The sequence below is a fragment of the Ictalurus furcatus genome, chromosome 22 (genome assembly GCF_023375685.1).
Source record: "Ictalurus furcatus strain D&B chromosome 22, Billie_1.0, whole genome shotgun sequence".
Classification (NCBI taxonomy): domain Eukaryota; kingdom Metazoa; phylum Chordata; class Actinopteri; order Siluriformes; family Ictaluridae; genus Ictalurus; species Ictalurus furcatus.
Genome location: NC_071276.1, coordinates 716,005 through 736,048, shown reverse-complemented (window position 1 = coordinate 736,048; position 20,044 = coordinate 716,005). Strand labels below are relative to the sequence as shown.

At 42.9% G+C, this 20,044-nt stretch overlaps 1 protein-coding gene across 5 annotated transcripts; it reads right to left on the bottom strand.

The window, feature by feature from the left end:
* Window positions 1–1,665: 1,665 nt before the first annotated feature.
* LOC128599330 (uncharacterized) lies at window positions 1,666–19,845 on the bottom strand. 5 transcript variants are annotated; one of them, XM_053610849.1, is made up of 8 exons: window positions 18,944–19,845; window positions 16,214–16,505; window positions 15,820–16,055; window positions 11,334–11,387; window positions 10,938–11,246; window positions 7,019–7,309; window positions 3,672–3,719; window positions 1,666–3,060 (listed from the first exon to the last, which is right to left on the bottom strand). In XM_053610849.1, the coding sequence occupies exons 3-8, from the start codon at window positions 16,007–16,009 to the stop codon at window positions 2,816–2,818; spliced, it is 1,137 nt and encodes a 378-aa protein (XP_053466824.1). In that variant the 5' UTR covers window positions 16,010–16,055; window positions 16,214–16,505; window positions 18,944–19,845; the 3' UTR covers window positions 1,666–2,815. The 5 variants fall into 5 exon arrangements, with proteins under 5 accessions (XP_053466824.1, XP_053466827.1, XP_053466828.1 ...); XM_053610852.1 differs by lacking the exons at window positions 15,820–16,055; window positions 16,214–16,505; window positions 18,944–19,845 and adding an exon at window positions 15,722–15,811; XM_053610853.1 differs by lacking the exons at window positions 15,820–16,055; window positions 16,214–16,505; window positions 18,944–19,845 and adding an exon at window positions 15,722–15,811 and having other exon boundaries at window positions 11,334–11,384.
* Between the last annotated feature and the right edge of the window lie 199 nt (window positions 19,846–20,044).

Below are 20,044 nucleotides of genomic sequence, written 5' to 3'. Positions count from 1 at the left end.
TCAAACCGTAACTGTAATCCTAAAACTATCTTCTACATGTGAGAATTTTCAGTATCAAACTCTGGATGTTGGGGATTGGACCCCCTAATGTCCATACCATGGATACGCCCTTGGTTACACTAAACTAAAAGAGAAAAGATAAACTTACCTCACACACTCGATAATCCTGCAGCTCTGATTCAAAAAGCGGGAAACTTCTTCTTCTTCTTCTTAATGGCCGTTCACTCCTAGGATCATTACCGCCACCTACCGTGTATTTTCTGAACTACGTCCTACAATAATGATGCTCTGCCAAGGTGATAGATTCTATGAACTCCTCCAAACACTCGGCTTATAGAGACACACAAGAACCTGGGACGAGCTTCACACACATTACACCACGCTCTTGAAAACATGTTTCTCTTTAACATGAAGTCCCAGTTTAACCCTGCTATATTTACACAGCTGAGAGAAACCAGCGCCTCGGAGGAGATACTGCAGATGATGCAGCTCGTGCTCAGTGTTGATGATGCAACTTCTCGTGCACGTGCACTCGGTGTTAAACGCACTTCCGTGTTTACAAATAAATAAAACAAACCTGATTTCTACACACACACACACACGAGCATACAGAGACAGTCATACACACATTCATTCTTGCCAGCTGTCTGCAACTTGAACAATAAAATAGCTTTGCTGGTGAAAAGCTACATGATATTTCTCAGTATCGAGGTGTTACATCACTGTTTCTGAAGTAATTCAACTCTCAGTTTTACTACACTACTGCTGCACAGCACTGACTGCTGAGAGTCACATGATGCAGGTCATTCATACACTTAATCTCTCTCTCTGATAGATATCTGTCAATTCATTCAAATACATGTAATCTCATCACACCACTGTATCTGTGTCTGATTTATACCGGGCAAAATTCCAGATCTAACGACATAACTAATACAAATTAACAGTCATGTTAAACTTCTAATCAGTGTTTGTGCTTCTAAAACCAATGACAGCTTTAACGTTAATAATTGTGGAAAGACCGTGGTATAAGGGTAATCCATGGCTAGAAGATCATCTGAAGGATAATGATATAATCATGGTGGTATAATAGGCACTGCTACCGTAGGGCTAACTTCTAGATCAATAATTCCCATTCTCTGTGCTCTTTATCAGCTCTCCATCCATAACTTTCCAACTCGGAATATTCATCTTCCCAGATTTTCTCCAGGACTTTTAACTGGGGGATTATTTCCATGACTCTAATGGCATTTCCCCCATTTCTACTCGTAATAAGGCACAATACCCATAATGCACTTTGATGTTTGTATGGAGTAGAAACTTGAAGTGGAGTTTTGCAGATACACAACACTGCGTGCAGGACGTCTCTCTCTCGACCTTCTGTTCCTCCTGAGGTTTTAAACCAGAACCATAAAGAGGACGGTGTGAAAGGCGGCGGGAATAATACTGAAGAAATGAAAGGTGGATGGAGATGGAGATGGAGAGAGTGAAGAGCGTGTACAGATGAGAGAATCACGTGACAGTGTGTGGGCGTGTCAGTGTGTGTTCTCTCCCAGAGACTGGATCATCAAGCCAGGACCAGCAGATTTAAAGCTTCATGAATCTCAGTAACTTCACATCATTCACACGCAAACTGAAATTAGAACTCGGATGAACACGCTGTCGAACTTTCAGAAGCATAAATGCTTTATTTCTATTATTATTATATATGCTTTATTTTTATAAAACTTTAAATCTTTTACACAAAATACAAAATTTACAAAACACAGTGATTTCTTATGTCACATTTTCATATAAACTTGTTCAACATGCTGTACACTGAATAAAAATAAAACACTAATGACCTACAAAAGTACAAGAAAAAAAGATGAAAAGATGACTGAAGAAACTAAGATTGAAATATTTGGAGGAAAAACACAGCACTACATCTGGTGTAGAAAGGACACGGCCTATCATCATGAAAACATCATCCCAACCGTAAAGTACGGGGGAGGAAACGTCATGATTTGGGCCTGCTTTGCTGCATCAGGGCCCGGCCAGCTTGCAGTCACTGAGGGGAAGATGAACTCCCGAGTATATCAGACAATTCTGAGAAAGTCTGTGCGTCAGTTGAAACTGTGTAGAAGTTTGGTGATGCAACAGGACAACGACCCAAAACACCGGAGCGAGTCCACAACAGAATGGATTCAGAAAAACAAAATCTGCTTTTGGAGGGGCGGAGTCAGAGCCCAGACCTCAACCCAATAGAGATGCTGTGGAATGACTTGAAGAGAGCCGTACACGAGACGTCCAAAGAATATGACCGAGCTAAAGCAGTTCTGCAGGAAGAACGGGATAAAACTCCTCCTGAACGATGTGCAGGTCTGATCCACAGCTACAGGAAGCGCCTGGTTGAGGTTATTGCTGCCAAGCGGGGGGGTCAACCAGTTATTAATTCTAAGGGTTCACTTACTTTTTCCACTGCCATTTTGAATGTTGAATGAGCGTGTTCAATAAAGACATGAGGGATCAGAATTTTGTGTGTTATTATTTTAGACACATTATATTTGTCAATACCCCTGACTTAGATGAACATCAGATCACATTTTATGACCAATTTATGCAGAAAACCATGAAATTCCAGAAGGTTCACATACTTTTTCTTGTCACTGTAGACGGACTGTCTTACTGAAAACTTTAATAGATTAAAGTGAATTCTATTCTGCACGGGCTGGCAGTGGATGGAGTGTAACATGAGTAATGCAGTCAATAGTTTTATACGACGTGGCTCATCTACACTCTGATTAATTCTCTTATCATACACTCTGGACCTGGCCTAATGGTTATTTAAATTCGACTCTTCTCCTGGATGGTTACCATTTCCATTCTGCTGGAGGAGAGGGAGTCCGTTGTTCTCAGCATTCTCACGGAGCTGCTGATTTTCTCTCCTCAGACGCACATACATCACAGATCCAACCACAAGCACAGATACAACCACCAGCAGCAGCATCAGCAACATCAGTATCAGTACAACCACCCACATTGGAACACCTTCCTGCTGCTGGATGTGTGGACACGGCTCTGTAAAACACACACAGAGAGAAACGACCCTGTGAGTCCCATTCCAGCGTCACACATTATGTACAGCATGTGGTGATGAAGCACGGCTCTGATACCAACTTTAACATGCAGCAGAACCTCTCTCAGATATTCTCTCTTCACTTCTACACCCAGGTGCAGCCTACAGCCTTCTGTTCTTTTCACATCAAACCTCTACATCATCCATTATTCCAGGATTGACCATCAACACATCTCCTGACTCAGTGCAGTGTGCACACTGGTCCTGTGTGTGTGTGTGTGTGTGTGTGTGTGAGTGTGTGTGTGTGTGTGTGTGTGTGTGTGTGTGTGTGTGTGTGTGTGTGTGTGTGTGTGTGTGTGGACACTGGTCCTGTGTGTGTGTGTGTGTGTGTGTGTGTGTGTGTGTGTGTGTGTGTGTGTGTGTGTGTGTGTGTGTGTGTGGACACTGATCGTGTGTGTGTGTGTTTTACAGCCTGATTCTGCAGGAGTTTATTATTTAGTTTAGTGTGGAGTTGAGCGTCAGATCTTTTTAATAAATATAAAACTAAATATACAGAAGAAACAGAGGAATCTGCAGGACAGACAATATCATATATATATATTTATAGACGTACCAGGGGCACTGCGGCGTCCTCGAGAGCGAGTCTGGGACACGGGTTCATCTACACAGAACAGAAACATCACAACATGAGGACTCTGCAAGACGTCCACACACTGAGTCGGGATAGAAAGGGTGTTGATGTGGTGAAGGTTTGATCCATATGAAAGTGTCAGGAGGTAAAAACACACTCCAAACACAATCAGACTTTATTTCTATTGGACGATGCAGCAGGAGGAATTTACACAGAAAGGCTTACGGTGCTTTTAAAGTGAAGGAAAGCCGTGTGCTGATTTGGACTTCCATACAGAAAGGTAGGTGACACCAGAGGAGGCGTGAGACACCGATACAGATCTACAGAGCTCTTACTGATCGTTCCATCACTGATGGAGAACTGCTGTGGGTCTTGCAGAGTGATGTTGTGATGTAGTCTGACTGACTTCCTGCTTTATTAACTACATGTGCTCTCTGAGCGCTCTAGAACCCAATCCAGTGTGTTCTGCAGGGAGACGTGCTCTTTACTGTTGTGGATTAACACACAGAGAGGTTACGCTCAATTACACCGAGACTGCACAACACCTGCTGTGGGGACGTTTACACTTTCTGTAATCTTTACTGCCCTGACACACACACACACACACTCACACACACACACACACACACAGCACTGATACAAACACACAACACCTGCTGTGGGGACGTTTACACTTTCTGTGCTCGCAAATCAGGAAGGACGCGTGAATCCGCTCACTTCCACAGCAAGTTATAAGAGGTTACAGGCTACAAGAAATCGCCCCAAGTGTGTGCGAGAGTGTGTGTGTGTGTGTGTGTGTGTGTGTGTGTGAGTGTGTGTGTGAGTGTGTGTGTGTGTGTGAGTGAGTGAGTGAGTGTGTGTGTGAGTGTGTGAGAGAGAGAGTGTGTGTGTGCGTGTGTGTATGGTGTCTTGCTATGGACTGGTGACCCTCCCACAGTGAATTTCCCCACCATGTTCTTGAGTTACACTCCAAATCCACCACCACCCTGACCAGGATAAAGCACTCACACTCACACACACACACCTCTACACCACACACACATACACACACACACACACACACACACCTCTACACCACACACACACACACACACACACACACACCTCTACGTGTGTGACTGAAGCAGAGCATGATCCCCTCCCTTCGGAGACTGGGCCGCAGGGCAGTATTCCAGCATGATAACGACCCCAAACACACCTCCAAGACCACCACCGCCTTGCTAAAGAAGCTGAGGGTGAAGGTGATGGACTGGCCAAGCATGTCTCCAGACCTGAACCCTATTGAGCATCTGTGGGGCATCCTCAAACGGAAGGTGGAGGAGCACAAGGTCTCTAACATCCACCAGCTCCGTGATGTGGTCATGGAGGAGTGGAAGAGGACTCCAGTGGAACCTGTGAAGCTCTGGTGAACTCCATGCCCAAGAGGGTTAAGGCAGTGCTGGAAAATAATGGTGGCCACACAAAATATTGACACTTCGGGCCCAATTTGGACATTTTCACTTAGGGGTGTACTCACTTTTGTTGCCAGCGGTTTAGACAGTAATGGCTGTGTGTTGAGTTATTTTGAGGGGACAGCAAATTTACACTGTTACACAAGCTGTACACTCACTACTTTACATTGTAGCAAAGTGTCATTTCTTCAGTGTTGTCACATGAAAAGATATCATCAAATATTTACACAAATGTGAGGGGTGTACTCACTTTTGTGAGATTCTGTACCTCTACACCACACACACCTACACCTCTACACCACACACTCCTACACCTCTACACCACACACTCCTACACCTCTACACCACACACACCTACACCTCTACACCACACACACCTACACCTCTACACCACACACTCCTACACCTCTACACCACACACTCCTACACCTCTACACCACACACTCCTACACCTCTACACCACACACACCTACACCTCTACACCACACACACCTACACCTCTACACCACACACTCCTACACCTCTACACCACACACTCCTACACCTCTACACCACACACTCCTACACCTCTACACCACACACTCCTACACCTCTACACCACACACACCTACACCTCTACACCACACACTCCTACACCTCTACACCACACACTCCTACACCTCTACACCACACTGGGGATGTCACGAGAATCGATACTTTGGTACCAAGTCAGTACCAACACTGTTAAAACGTGACGGTACTTGTTTTTTTGCAGTAGCATTATTAATGATTCCGATGAAATTACTGAGAGTACCGGGGTTGCGATTCTTCCGGAACTATAGGGGGCAGTAAATACGCGCAAGTGTTATACTCGGTCCACAAGTGGTGAAGAAGAAGAACGCCTACAAGCACACGGGAAACACTACAGAAGATTAGCTTAGCTTAACAAGTTTAGCTCCACCCCGACTCGTTGAGAGGAAAAGAGAGGAAAGCTAGTACCGGTTTCCGGTGTGTACCTGATGCTATCGTTCATTTCAAACAAAGCGAGGAAACACCTGGAATTTGGCGAAGCACCTGAAAGACGGTCCTATATTATATTTCTTTGAGGCAGCTGCATTGTGGCCGTGAAACTAGCTAACGTTACGCTCCATGTAATGTTAGTGATAGACAGGTATTTGTTAACGACGCTAACGCATTGCAGTGTTATAAACTACCTCCTAATGGTCCTCCATGCGTCTCCATTCAGCCCGGGTCCTGTCAGATACATGTAGCCTCATGTCACTCATAATTATTCACATGTTCATGCTTTTAATAAATCTTTATATCCTAACACCAGATCAGTGAATTTAAACTAATGCTGCATTCAGGGTATAAGGAGTGTGTGTGTGTGCATGCGTTTAGGAGTGCACCTCCACTCATTGTCAGACAGTATTGATAACTAAAATTACCCCCCCCCCCCCCGCCTCTCTCTGCCACTATCAGCCAGAGGAGGATGTCCTCCAGAAGAGTTTTTCATTTGATTTTTTCAATTTTATTTTTATATCACACCGTGGTATTGACTTTGGTATGGAGTATCATGTACTTTTGGTGGTATCGGTACCGACTACAACATTTTGGTATCGTGACACCTCTACACCACACACACACCTCCAGTCTCATGGAAAAGCCATGGAGAAGTGAGCAGTCCAGACATTCACATATAAACTGAAACCCAATCAATGTTTAAAAGGTGCAGGTATACAAACTCACAGAACATTTCATTAGGAACATCTCCACATTCATGCAATTATCCAATCAGCCAATCAGGTGTCAGGAGCACAATGTATAAAATCATAAGACACAGGTCAAGAGTATGTAACATACCGTATACATATATGATGATTTTTAAGTCTTTCTTACCTCTCATATGGACCGTTACGATGGCTAAAGTCTCGTCATTCACTTTATCCCGTACTGTGTAGTTCCCACCGTCAGAGACGTTTCCATCTTTAATCTGAAGAGTGTTGAGGAGAGACGCTCTCTCTTTATAATCTTGAATGCACTGGATCTTCTCCTTGTCCACGGTGCAGATCTGCAGGTTTGATGGTTGTACAGCATCACTCGGAGTAAAACTCACCTCCACCAGGTCAGTGAGGGGTAAGAGCACGTCTATGGGTTCACCTGGGGCAATCACACGGGTCATCTCTAGAGCTAAGGAGAGGAAATAAAATGAGAACGTGTGAGTGCAGACGTACTGACGACTGCTGATGAGGGATGATGAGGTTACCACCCTGACATGCATGGGTCATTCTGTGGTGGTTTTCCAGCTAGCAGTCTGACAGCAGGGCAGACGGTCTGGGAGATGGGAGAGCTCTCCACCATTCTGATTTGGGTTTGAGATCAAAAGATAGATGTGAGATGATGGATCAGAATTTCAGCTTTCATTTCCTGATATTTACACCTAAAATGTGTTACACAAGTTAGAACATGGGACCTTTTGTTTGAAACCACACATTTTTTCAAGTGATCAAAAAATATTGGAACATGTGATTGACAGGTGTTTCTTGTTACCTAGGTGTGTCCTGTTAGATCAAATCTTTAAACAATTAAAGAATCCATGTTTGAGCTCTGGGTTTGCCTGTAAAGGCATTTGTTATTAAAGGATAAACCAACGTGGAGATCAGAGAACTGTCTATGGGAGAAAAGCGAGCCATTTTGAAGCTGAGTAAGGAGGGGAAGTCTATCAGAGGCACTGCACAAGCATTGGATATAAACAATACAATCATTTGGAATGTCCTGAAAAAGAAAGAAACCACTGGTGTATGGAGGAACAGACACAGAACGGGTCGACCAAGGAAAACTACAGCTGATGACAAACATTTGTGAGAGCTGTGAAGAAAAACCCAAAAACAACAGTCAGTGACCAACAACAACCTCCACAGGACAGGGTGAAGGTCTCACAATCCATCATTTGAAGACGACTTAGAGAGCAGAAATACAGGAGGCCATACCACAAGATACAAACCACTCATCAGCAGTAAGAATCAGACAGAGATGAGTCACAAAAGTTCTGGAACCAAGATGAACCTCTACCAAAGTGATGGAAAGGCCAAAGTGTGGAGAAAGAAAGGATCTGCTCATGGTCCAGAACATACAAGCTCATCTGTGAAACATGGTGGAGATAGTGTCATGGCTTGGGCTTGCATGGCTGCTTCTGGAACATTCGCACTAATCTTTATTGATGATGAAGATAAGCAGGGTTGAGTCTGCTAAGTACCTGGATGGGAAAACTATGGTTCTCACTAATCTTTATTGATGATGAACTCATGACGGTAGCAGCAGAATGAATTCAGAAGTTTACAGGAACATTCTGCCAGTAGATTTACAGAGAAATACATCGGAATTAATCAGGAGGAACTTCATCATGCAGCAAGACGACGATACAAAACAAACACTTCCACCTCAACACAGGACTACAACTGAAAGAGGCTCCAGTAAAAACCTGGAGAGGTTTCACAGAAGAAGAAACCAGCAGTTTGGAGTCAGTGAGTCGCAGGATTGATGCAGTTACTGCGAGTAAGGGAAATGCAACCAAATATTATGTGTTATTTACTATAAGACTCTGTTCCAATACTTTTGCTCACCCCAAAACTGGGTGGTCTGTTACCAAAGGTGCCATGTTCTGAACTGTGTAACACATCTAGATGTAAATATGAGGAAATGAAAGCTGAAATTCTGATCCATCTCCTCATATCCATCTTTTGATCTCAAACTCAAATGTCTTCGGTGTATACTGAAGGACTGTTCCAATACTTTTGGTGGGAACTGCATCTCCATGTCTGTGGTCCACCCAGTATATTAGCCTCTGTGTCCTTTAGAAAATACTCAGAACATGTACATGTCTGTATGAGTGTCAGAATTACCATCAGTGTATTAATAACATGAAGCTACACTCACTGTCCACTTTATTAGGAACACATGTACACATGCAGCAGAAGACCACATCAGGTTCCACCAAGAACAGGTACCTGAGGCTATCACGGGCACAGACTCACCCAAACTGGACAGATGAAGACTGAATATGTAAAAATAAATAAATAAAAATCTATTAAAAAATAAATTACTTGGTTTTTCTCCAATCTTCAGCTGTTCTGACTGGGCGAGTCTGTGCCTATGACAGTCTCAGATTCCTGTTTTTGATTTTCCACACCATTGTGTAAACTCTAGTGAGTGTTTTGTTTTTGTGTGTGTGTGTGTGTGTGTGTGTGTGTGTGTGTGTGTGTGTGTGTGTGAAAATCCCAGCAGGAGATCAGCAGTTTCTGAAATCCTCAAACCAGCCCATCTGGTACCAACAACCACACCAGGGTTAAAGTCACAGAGATCAGACTGTGTCTTCATTCTGATGTTTGATGTGAACATGAACTGAAGCTCTAGTCCTGGATCTGCAGGATTTTATGTGCTGCACTGCTGCCACATGATTGGCTGATTAGATAACTGCATGAATGAGTAGGTGTACAGGTGTTCCTAATAAAGTGCTCTATACTGTATAACATTATATAAGTGATATTTAAGTTTAGTGCTCATCACTTTCCCTGCAGTTCCTTACTGAATAGCATCGGTGCTGTTCAGTTCACTTCAATGGGATTTAGAGCCCACGTTCTGATGCGGTTTAACAAAAAGTTATAATAATAGCCATAATGTGTTTTATACAGCTCAAATCAGTACAACAAATCCTCACAGCTTTATTAACTGTACACAAATAGAAACATGGAATACAAGAACACTGCTGTTGTATAAATGCCAGAGTCGTATCTCCCTGCAGGTCTCACCTGCTTTCCCACTGAAGATAAGCAGGGTTGAGTCTGCTCAGTACCTGAATGAGAGACCTCCTGGGGAAAACTATGGTTGCTGCTGGTTGCTACCAGGAGGCACTCACCCTGTGGTCTGTGTGGGTCTAATGCCCCAGTATAGTGAACGGGACGCTATACTGTAAAAACAGCAGTAAGAGTCAGACAGAGATGAGCCACAAAAGTTCTGGAACCAAGATGAACCTCTACCAAAGTGATGGAAAGACCAAAGTGTGGAGAAAGAAAGGATCTGCTCACGATCCAGAACATACAAGCTCATCTGTGAAACATGGTGGAGATAGTGTCATGGCTTGGGCTTGCATGGCTGCTTCTGGAACATTCGCACTAATCTTTATTGATGATGAAGATAAGCAGGGTTGAGTCTGCTAAGTACCTGGATGGGAAAACTATGGTTGCTGCTGGTTGCCAGCAGGGGGCACTCACCCTGTGGTCTGTGTGGGTCGAATGCCCCAGTATAGTGACCGGGACGCTATACTGTAAAAACAGCAGTGTCTTTCAGATGAGTCGTTAAACCGAGGTCCTGACTCTCTGTGGTCATTATAAATCCCAGGACACTTATGGTAAAGAGTAGGGGTATAACCCCAGGGTCCTGCCCAAATTCCCCCACTGACCCTTCTCTATCATCCTCTAATAATCTCCATCTCTGAACTGGCTACATCACTCTCTCCTCTCCACTAATAGCTGGTGTGTGGTGGAAGTTCTGGAGCAATATGGCTGCTTTTGCTTCATCCAGGTGGAGGATACACACTGGTGGTGGTTAAGGAGACCCCACCACCACCACCCCCCCCCCATACAGTGTGAAGTGCTTTGAGTGTCTAGAAAAGTGCTATAACTAACATGTGGTCTCCAAGTTAGTTTACTACTAGGTACTCCATATTATTACTCTCCACAGTAGATCAATAATAAATGTAGAGTATAAATATAACTAAGTGACAGTAGATCAATAATAAATGTAGAGTATAAATACTTACGGGACAATGTAAAGACGACTTCACAGACGGTCTCAGAGACACACTTGGCCATGTAGAGTCCTCGAAGGCTGTAATCAGCTTTCAGCATGGTCAGGGAGGAATTCCCCTTCAGGTACTGTTCATAAGAGAGAATAAACCCGTCTTTAGACCAGCACGAGACGCTGCTACACCTGACCAGAACATCGTCCTGCTTCTGAAACCTGGTCCAGGTCAGTTCACCAGAGCACTGCACAGTACAGGGGAGAGACGCCGACTCATGCAGATTCCCAAACACCTTCTGTCTGTCTACGGACAGCACCACACAGGGGACTGGGGGAGGGAGAGAGAGAGATATTTATACATTCCCATCACAGCACATGCTGCTTCAGAACACACATACAAAATAAAAGTCCTTACCTAGCAGTAATATCACTCCTGCACAGAGATGCATGATGGCCGGTGTCGATCCTTCTGGAGGAAAAGGGGGAGGGGTTAAAAACAGGTTAATGGTTCAAATTAAAAGTGTGGAATGCAGAACTCTACAGTACAATCTCTTCATTAGTGTCTTCCAGTGTTTTGGCTAGAGGGTCAGTCATTCTGTAAACAAGTAAATGTAGTAAATTACTAAAGCAGCCTCCCCCCGGTGTAGTGGGACATAGTGTTCCCTGAATCGAGGGCTCTCCATTACCAAATGCCAAATAAATTACTTTTGGTCTTCTGAGAGTGTCTGATCTAACACGGTAAATAAAACGAAAGGAAAATGTGTCGTTCTGCTGTAAACTGATCTTCAGCAGGGGTTCTCTCTGAAACAAACCAACCTCAGTGAAAGAAGTGACGTCATCAACCAAGGAAGCTAACGCTAGCTCAATATCATAATCATTTACTTAATACGTAACCACAGCTTCAAAACAAATATAACGTATAACCGTATATATTATATGACTGTAGTCTATTACGACCTCAGATCCATTTTACACTGAAATCACTCAGGAGTTTCAAAAGCAAAAATTATTTTATTTAACAAAAAAAAGAAGCCCAAAGTCGTGTATTATAAGCGAACTTGGCAACCCTGTGTGTATTCTGATTGGCTGGTGTACTGCACCAACCCTTCATGCTACATCTGTTAGCTACATCCAGAAGTCAGAAACATGCGTCTATTAAAATGAATCGTTCTTGAGGAATAAATGATCACGATACAAACAGATTGTTTTATCTCCCAGCATTATTCCACTGACTGGAAGTGTTATATTTACATTCATTTCATTAAAATGATGGAGAACGTCAGCTAGCTAGCAAATAGTAGCTGAGTCAGTCATGACTTTTCCCGACACACTATACGTGTCAAAATTATACCTCTACAATTTAACATTGTACATCTTCATTTATAACGCTGTACTTCACACTTCAGAGCTATCAGATGTTCCGGTTTAAATCACGTTTCAGGTTACAGCACGCATGCTCATGTACAAGTGTCCATCACTAACATGGGCGGGGCGAGAGGCGGACCCACTGCTCGTCCCACTGTATCTACTGCACATGCTCCAGCTGTAGTTTTCACTTTTCAACCCACAAAAGGATTCAAAAACACACGATAGCAGTGAACGGTGGCGTGGTGTGAACTCGTACACAGTCACTGAGTGGACACATCATTAGGAACGGGTGAAGATATCTGACCGGATCGTTACTGCATTCCTACTAGTACAGTTCCATCACACGGAGCCAGCTTCACTCCATAAATACTGATGTGGGCTATAAGCTAGTGGTTAGGAGCTGAACTGAGGAAGGTGTTTCTCCAGCAGGTTCCTGTTGGTGTTGGTGTTAATGCTGTGTTCTGGAGAAGGAGAGGAACACAGTGGCAGCACCAGGAGAGAAAGATAAAGCAGCTGAAACTTCAGGATGTTCACAGGACAGAAGGGAAGTAAAAGCACTGCTAGGGTTTACTTCTCACTTATGGAGGCTTTCAGACTTTTAGGATGTTGCTGAACGGACGTCCATCCTGGTTAACTAGCTCGTTTGCATTATGCAGTGACGTCACACCCCTCAAACCCCGCCCATAAACTGCCTGACGTAACTCCGCCCACCAGCTCGAGACTTAAGCAAAATCCGACAAAAGTAATGGTATAATCAGTACAGTGTAAAGAAACCCCACTAACACACACCGGAAGTGCTGTCAGTCGCTCACTCTCTCCTACTCATAACCACATAACCTCATAACCACATAACCTCATAACCTCATAACCTCATAACCACATAACCTCATAACCACATAACCACATAACCACATAACCTCATAACCACATAACCTCATAACCTCATAACCACATAACCTCATAACCACATAACCACATAACCTCATAACCACATAACCACATAACCACATAACCACCTCATAGCACCAAAAACAGTGTAGTTTTAGGATCTAACAGAAACCTGAGTATCATCACTTCTGTCTGACATGATGCTGAATTTTATCTCCCGTTAACCCTCTAACCCAGTAAGGCTGAAAAACCGTCTCATCCGTCTTTGATCTATTCCCGTAAGGACGATATACCGGCTTGGTCGTCTATGCCAAATCCCCGTAAGGCCGATATAGAGGATTTACAGTGTAAAAGTTATCCCCGTAAGGCCGGAGTACCGGCATCACTCTGCTACGATTCCTTACTTATTTAAGTATTATTTTTTGACCCGGAAGGTTGACGTCATGACGTCACGGCGTGATTACGTTATTACGCCGTCATTACGATGAAGATCCGAGCGTGAATATTGGTGCACTAGTAGAAGTGAACTGAAAATGCCAAAGCGAAAAGCTAATCGTGTTCCAGCTAAAGTTACACCTACAGTGAACACAGGTACATCTATAACAGTGAAAAAGGGAAAACATACACAGTTACACAGGCGAGAGAGGATTCTAGATAGAGACAGCAGTGAAAGTTCAGGCGATGTTGAAACTGAAACTGACAGAGACGAAAACTCTCCTGATTCAGACCCTGATCCGTCTCCATCTTCAGCATCAACCAGTGCGACTGACACTGCAGGGGTCTGGAGTCAGAACCTGACCATCTCTGTGCATTCGTGAAAACACCACCTGCTGCTCTGATTATCACCACAAACTTGACTTTTGCGCTAAAATGCATTTATTTATTTATTTATTATTATTTACTTGAATTTATTCAAAGGCACTGACCACGCTGATGCTCGTATGGTACTTCTAAATGAGTAGAAGGATTTTAGCGAGTCATTTCTCTAAAGAATTGTGCTCTAAGTTTAGTAAAAACACTGAACTGCTTCATTTTCAAAGTAATATTACACAAATACTTTATTATAAGTTGTTTCAAGGCCTAAAAATGTTCAAATTAAAATGTTGATTTTGGGGGCAATTTTGGCCCGGGAACTCAGGGTTGGCGTGCTGTTTCTATGGGAATATAGGGTTGTGGGACATAATACTCACACACACACACACACACACAGTATTTCAGTATAAGCGAGTGTAATGTATCAGGGAGGAGTTTATATTTAATAAGTGATAGTTTGTGTGTTTATTAAATGAAACAATAATCTACATGTGAGTAAATAATCACTCCAACATTTCATCCCATGATCCGTCCGTGTAAATAATCTACTGCAGTGTTAATATCACCTGTGTAACATCTGGAGGAATTAGATTCACTACTCACCGGATAATAATAATAATAATAATAATGACAGATCTCCAGCAGTGATCACACACAGCAGCTCTGCTAGCCCCGTTAGCTCCGCTAGCTCGAAACTTAGAGAACACAAACACCGGCTCTAATCTCTAAAACTCTACAATATCTGTGATGTCGATAATAAAATACTTTTGTTATAAGGAACAAAATACATCAACTTTCCAATCGCAGAGTTAAAATCACTAAAAATGAAATAAAAAACAGATTTAAACGTCGTTATCGAGGAAGAGGGACAACAACAGCAGCCTGTTATCGCGAGACTCCAACATGTCCATGTCCGCGTCACTCCCTTTACACTGTACGATGGGCGTTCCTTGTGTCATGATGTTACTGCTCGTCACTCTTAAAACTAATCCTGACATCTTTAATCAGCACAGCAAAGTGTGTTTAAGTGGAATATTCTACTGATTTAATAACTCTGGATATAAATGTGTTTTATTAAATAGCTGAGAATCTAATAGTGTTGTTATTTGGAATCTAGATTTATTTCTAGGTGATTTTAGGGAATCAGATTAAAATGGTGTTTATAGATCAGGACACAAAGCAAACAGGAGAGTTTTATGGTGGAGTTACAGAAGAAAAAGACTGAATCATATGAATCCATATTAATCAGGACTAGAGAGAACTTCCTGGTCAGGGTTGTGGTGGATCCGGAGTCTATCCCACGAACACTGGCTCAGGCCATCTTCTCTCCATCACTCCTATATCTACTCGATCTACTAGTCTGCAGTGGTATGGACCAGTTTAATCAGCTGTACATGATGTTCCACTGACACCATATCCCCTGATATTTATTACACATGATATTCTAGAAGCACATCTGCATCACAACATTTAGTGTAGGAGCTCCACAAAACCCATCAGAGTACGCTAGTACAGGTCCTCTCTCAAAACTCCACCAAAAGAGCAGTGTTCTCTCCCCAGGAACCACAGAGGAACCTCAGAGGAGCACATGGACATGTGACTGTGGAATGATCTGTGCAGCTGTTTTCTGATCTCTCTAATCTGAACCGAATCAGTTCATCTGCTGGTTACGAAGAACATTTCATATAAATCCTACAAACATTCAACCACTCTCTCTGGAGATATCACACTAACCCTGGAGCAGAAATCCCAGGGAGGAGGACAGGGGGACATATTCAGACACTTTCAGTGTTGCTGGTTAGTGAAAGCAGGGTGTACGGAGATCTGCACACCTCCTGGAGAATGGCTGACAACTCCATTCATTGTGAGCTGCTGGTGTTCGTTGGTGTTTTCAGTCATTCGGCGCTGCTGGTGTTTGCAGATTCTCCATGGAGCTACTGCATTTCTTTCCACAGATAACCCATCAATAACCCTGCTACGATGAGCAGGATCATCAGCACCACCATCAGTCCAGTCCCCCATGCTGGCATAGATCTCTCCTTCTTACTGTCCAAACACAGCGTCTCCTCTGCAACACACACACAATTACACAGAGACAGCACAATACCTGCTGTGACTCATTTTCATTTTCACAAATCAGGAAGGAAGCGTGAATCCAGATCCTCCATCACCCTGACCAGGATAAAGCGCTTACTGAAAGCGAGTGTAGGATTTACACTTTCTTACCTCTCACACGGACCATCTCATTGTTCCAGATATCCTGTAAGTAGTACTGGAAGTACTATGTAGTTCCCACTGTCAGAGACGTCTCCATCTTTAATCTGAAGAGTGTTGAGGAGAGACGCTCTCTCTTTATAATCTGGACTGCACTGGATCTTCTCCTTGTCCACGGTGCAGATCTGCAGGTTTGATGGTTGTACAGCATCACTGGCAGTAAAACTCACCTCCACCAGGTCAGTGAGGGGTAAGAGCACGTCTATGGGTTCACCTGGGGCAATCACACGGGTCATCTCTAGAGCTAAGGAGAGGGGAGACAGGAAATTAGAGACATGAGCAGGAAGTGTGTAGTGTTGAGGTTAAAGCCCACATTACACTGGCCAATTCCATAGCACAACACAAACATAAATCACCACCACAACACTACAGAACGTAGGTAAACAACAACGGAAACGTTTCATCACAGTGACAGGACAAGGTGAAGATCCTGTTTTTACTGCTACAGAGAAGAATATACAACTGACTGATGATGGGATTTTGTTTTTATAGTTAATTATAAGCACTACTATATCCATTTAGGTTCTGCATCCTGTACAGAGGAACTCACTGAGGAACTTCAGGAAGTAAGTCTTACGTGCAGCAAGAAGTCTCCACTAAATCTCTTCTACAGTGTAAAACTAAGGTAGAAAGCTAGGTGATCTCAGCAGATAATGAGATAAAAGCCAGACTGGAGAAGACCAAAGACATCCTGACACACACACACTCTCTGACTGACACACACACACTCTCTGACTGACACACACACACACTCTGACACACACACACACTCTGACACACACTCTGACACACACTCTGACACACACTCTGACACACACTCTGACACACACTCTGACACACACTCTGACACACACTCTGACACACACTCTGACACACACTCTGACACACACTCTGACACACACTCTGACACACTCTGACACACTCTGACACACTCTGACACACTCTGACACACTCTGACACACTCTGACACACTCTGACACACTCTGACACACTCTGACACACAGACCTCCTGTGTCGGCGTCTCCAGACAGTTCCTTGGACTTCATGGTTTGGTTTGTGCTCTGATATGCAGTGTTAACTGTGGGACCTTATATAGACAGGTGTGTGCCTTTCCAAATCATGTCCAATCAACTGAATTTCCCACAGGTGAACTCCAATCACGTTGTAGAAACAGCTCAAGGATGATCAGTGGAAACAGGATGCACCTGAGCTCAATTTTGAGTGTCATGGCAAAGGCTGTGAATACTTATGTACATGTGCTTTTTTCTGTTTTTTATTTTAAATAAATTTGCAAAGATTTCAAACAAACTTCTTTCACGTTGTCATTATGGGGTATTGTTTGTAGAATTTTGAGGAAAATAATGAATTGAATCCATTTTGGAATAAGGCTGTAACATAACAAAATGTGGGAAAGTGAAGCGCTGTGAATACTTTCCGGATGCACTGTAACATGGTAAATAAAACGAAAGGAAAATGTGTCGTTCTGCTGTAAACTGATCTTCAGCAGGGGTTCTCTCTGAAACAAACCAACCTCAGTGAAAGAAGTGACATCATCAACCAAGGAAGCTAACGCTAGCTCAATATCATAATCATTTACTTAATACGTAACCACAGCTTCAAAACAAATATAACGTATAACCGTATATATTATATGACTGTAGCCTATTACGACCTCAGATACGTTTTACACTGAAATCACTCAGGAGTTTCAAAAGCAAAAATTATTTTATTTAACACATAAAAAGAAGCCCAAATAAGGCTGCACAATGAATCGAATATCGATCTCTATTAGGATTTTGACGGCCCACGATTGCATGAACGTGATCGACTGTGATATTGACGTTTAAAGTTCGTCCTCTGCTCATAGAAAACTCCGCTGCAGATCAAATCAAGCGCTTCCTAAACTTACAGACAGTCACCATAGAGTAGTGCAGGGATGACGTCATTTTGTACACCAAAACCCGGATACCAGTTAGCATTTTAGCACTTCAGAGCGAGCTGCGAGCTCCAACGCTTGTGCGAGGGGAAATGACGACACTAACATGCTGCTAAATGGGACTACAGACATTGTCGGGACATTAAACATCATCACGCCGAACACAAAAACTGTTCTGTTCTCTGTTCTCTCCCAGAGACTGGATCATGAAGCCAGGACCAGCAGCTTTAAAGCTTCATGAATCTCAGTAACATCACATCATTCACACGCAAACTGAAATTAGAACTCGGATGAACACGCTGTCGAACTTTGAGAGAAGAGTTTGTGTCTTAGCATTAAAGAACACTTTTTTATAAAGTGTCGAGCTGTGGGAATCAGCATTTGTCATGAAGATACCAATCACTCCGAGTCTCCCGACTCTGCTGTTATCCTGAAGAAACACTGAGATCAAGGTTCTTCAGCATGTTTTGTGCTTCGTACTGATCCAGGAATTCGATTCAGGTTGATGAGGAAATGACTGAATACAATGATGGTGAGATCTGTATATAAACATCTGTATAAAAACAATCCTGATCTATAAAGTGGTTGAATAAAGAGATGGGATTATCTTCTCAGCTGGTTAATGCTGAAGGTCACACAGGTTTCAGTAAAATATTGCAGTGACTGAAAGGGAGTGTGCTGTGATGGCGGTGTTTCCAACAGAGGTGTGTGTAATGATCTACAGTACAGGATCTCCGTCTCCTCACCGGTTACTGCTGTAAATGACTCCGGGATAAATTTACTGCTTCTCCAAAATCTCTTGTAGAAATGGAACAAGCGCTGGAACGCTCACAGACTGACACGCGTGTGGTGCGAATCTGGCAGGAGACACAGATTGGGTAGCGAGATCCAGTGTTCCAACACACATTTAAAACAAAAGACCAACAGAACACAGGATTTACACATTTACACACCGAATAATCACACAACCACGCCGCTAACAAACATGCAGTTTAAGGGTTTTAAAATATATAGCGGTTAACATTACGCTAGCTCTCTTCAGCTAATTTTAGTATTTACACACAGCATTAGCATAACGCTAGCTCACTTCAGCTAATTTTAGTATTTATACACAGCGTTAGCGTAACGCTAGCTCTCTTCAGCTAATTTTAGTATTTACACACAGCATTAGCATAACGCTAGCTCTCTTCAGATAATTTTAGTATTTACACACAGCGTTAGGGTTACGCTAGCTCACTTCAGCTAATTTTAGTATTTACACACAGCATTAGTGTAACGCTAGCTCTCTTCAGCTAATTTTAGTATTTACACACAGCATTAGCATAATGCTAGCTCCCTTCAGCTAATTTTAGTATTTACACACAGCGTTAGCGTAACGCTAGCTCTCTTTATCTAATTTTAGTATTTACACACAGCAGTTAGCGTAACGTTAGCTCTCTTCAGCTAATTTTGGTATTTAATTCAATTGTATTTGTATAGCGCTTTTAACAATGGACATTGTCTCAAAGCAGCTTTACAGAAACACACACACAGCATTAGCATAACGCTAGCTCTCTTCAGCTAATTTTAGTATTCACACAGCATTAGCATAACGCTAGCTCTCTTCAGCTAATTTTAGTATTCACACAGCATTAGCATAACGCTAGCTCTCTTCAGCTAATTTTAGTATTCACACAGCATTAGCATAACGCTAGCTCTCTTCAGCTAATTTTAGTATTCACACAGCATTAGCATAACGCTAGCTCTCTTCAGCTAATTTTAGTATTCACACAGCATTAGCATAACGCTAGCTCTCTTCAGCTAATTTTAGTATTCACACAGTGTTAGCGTTACAGAACTTCACTTGG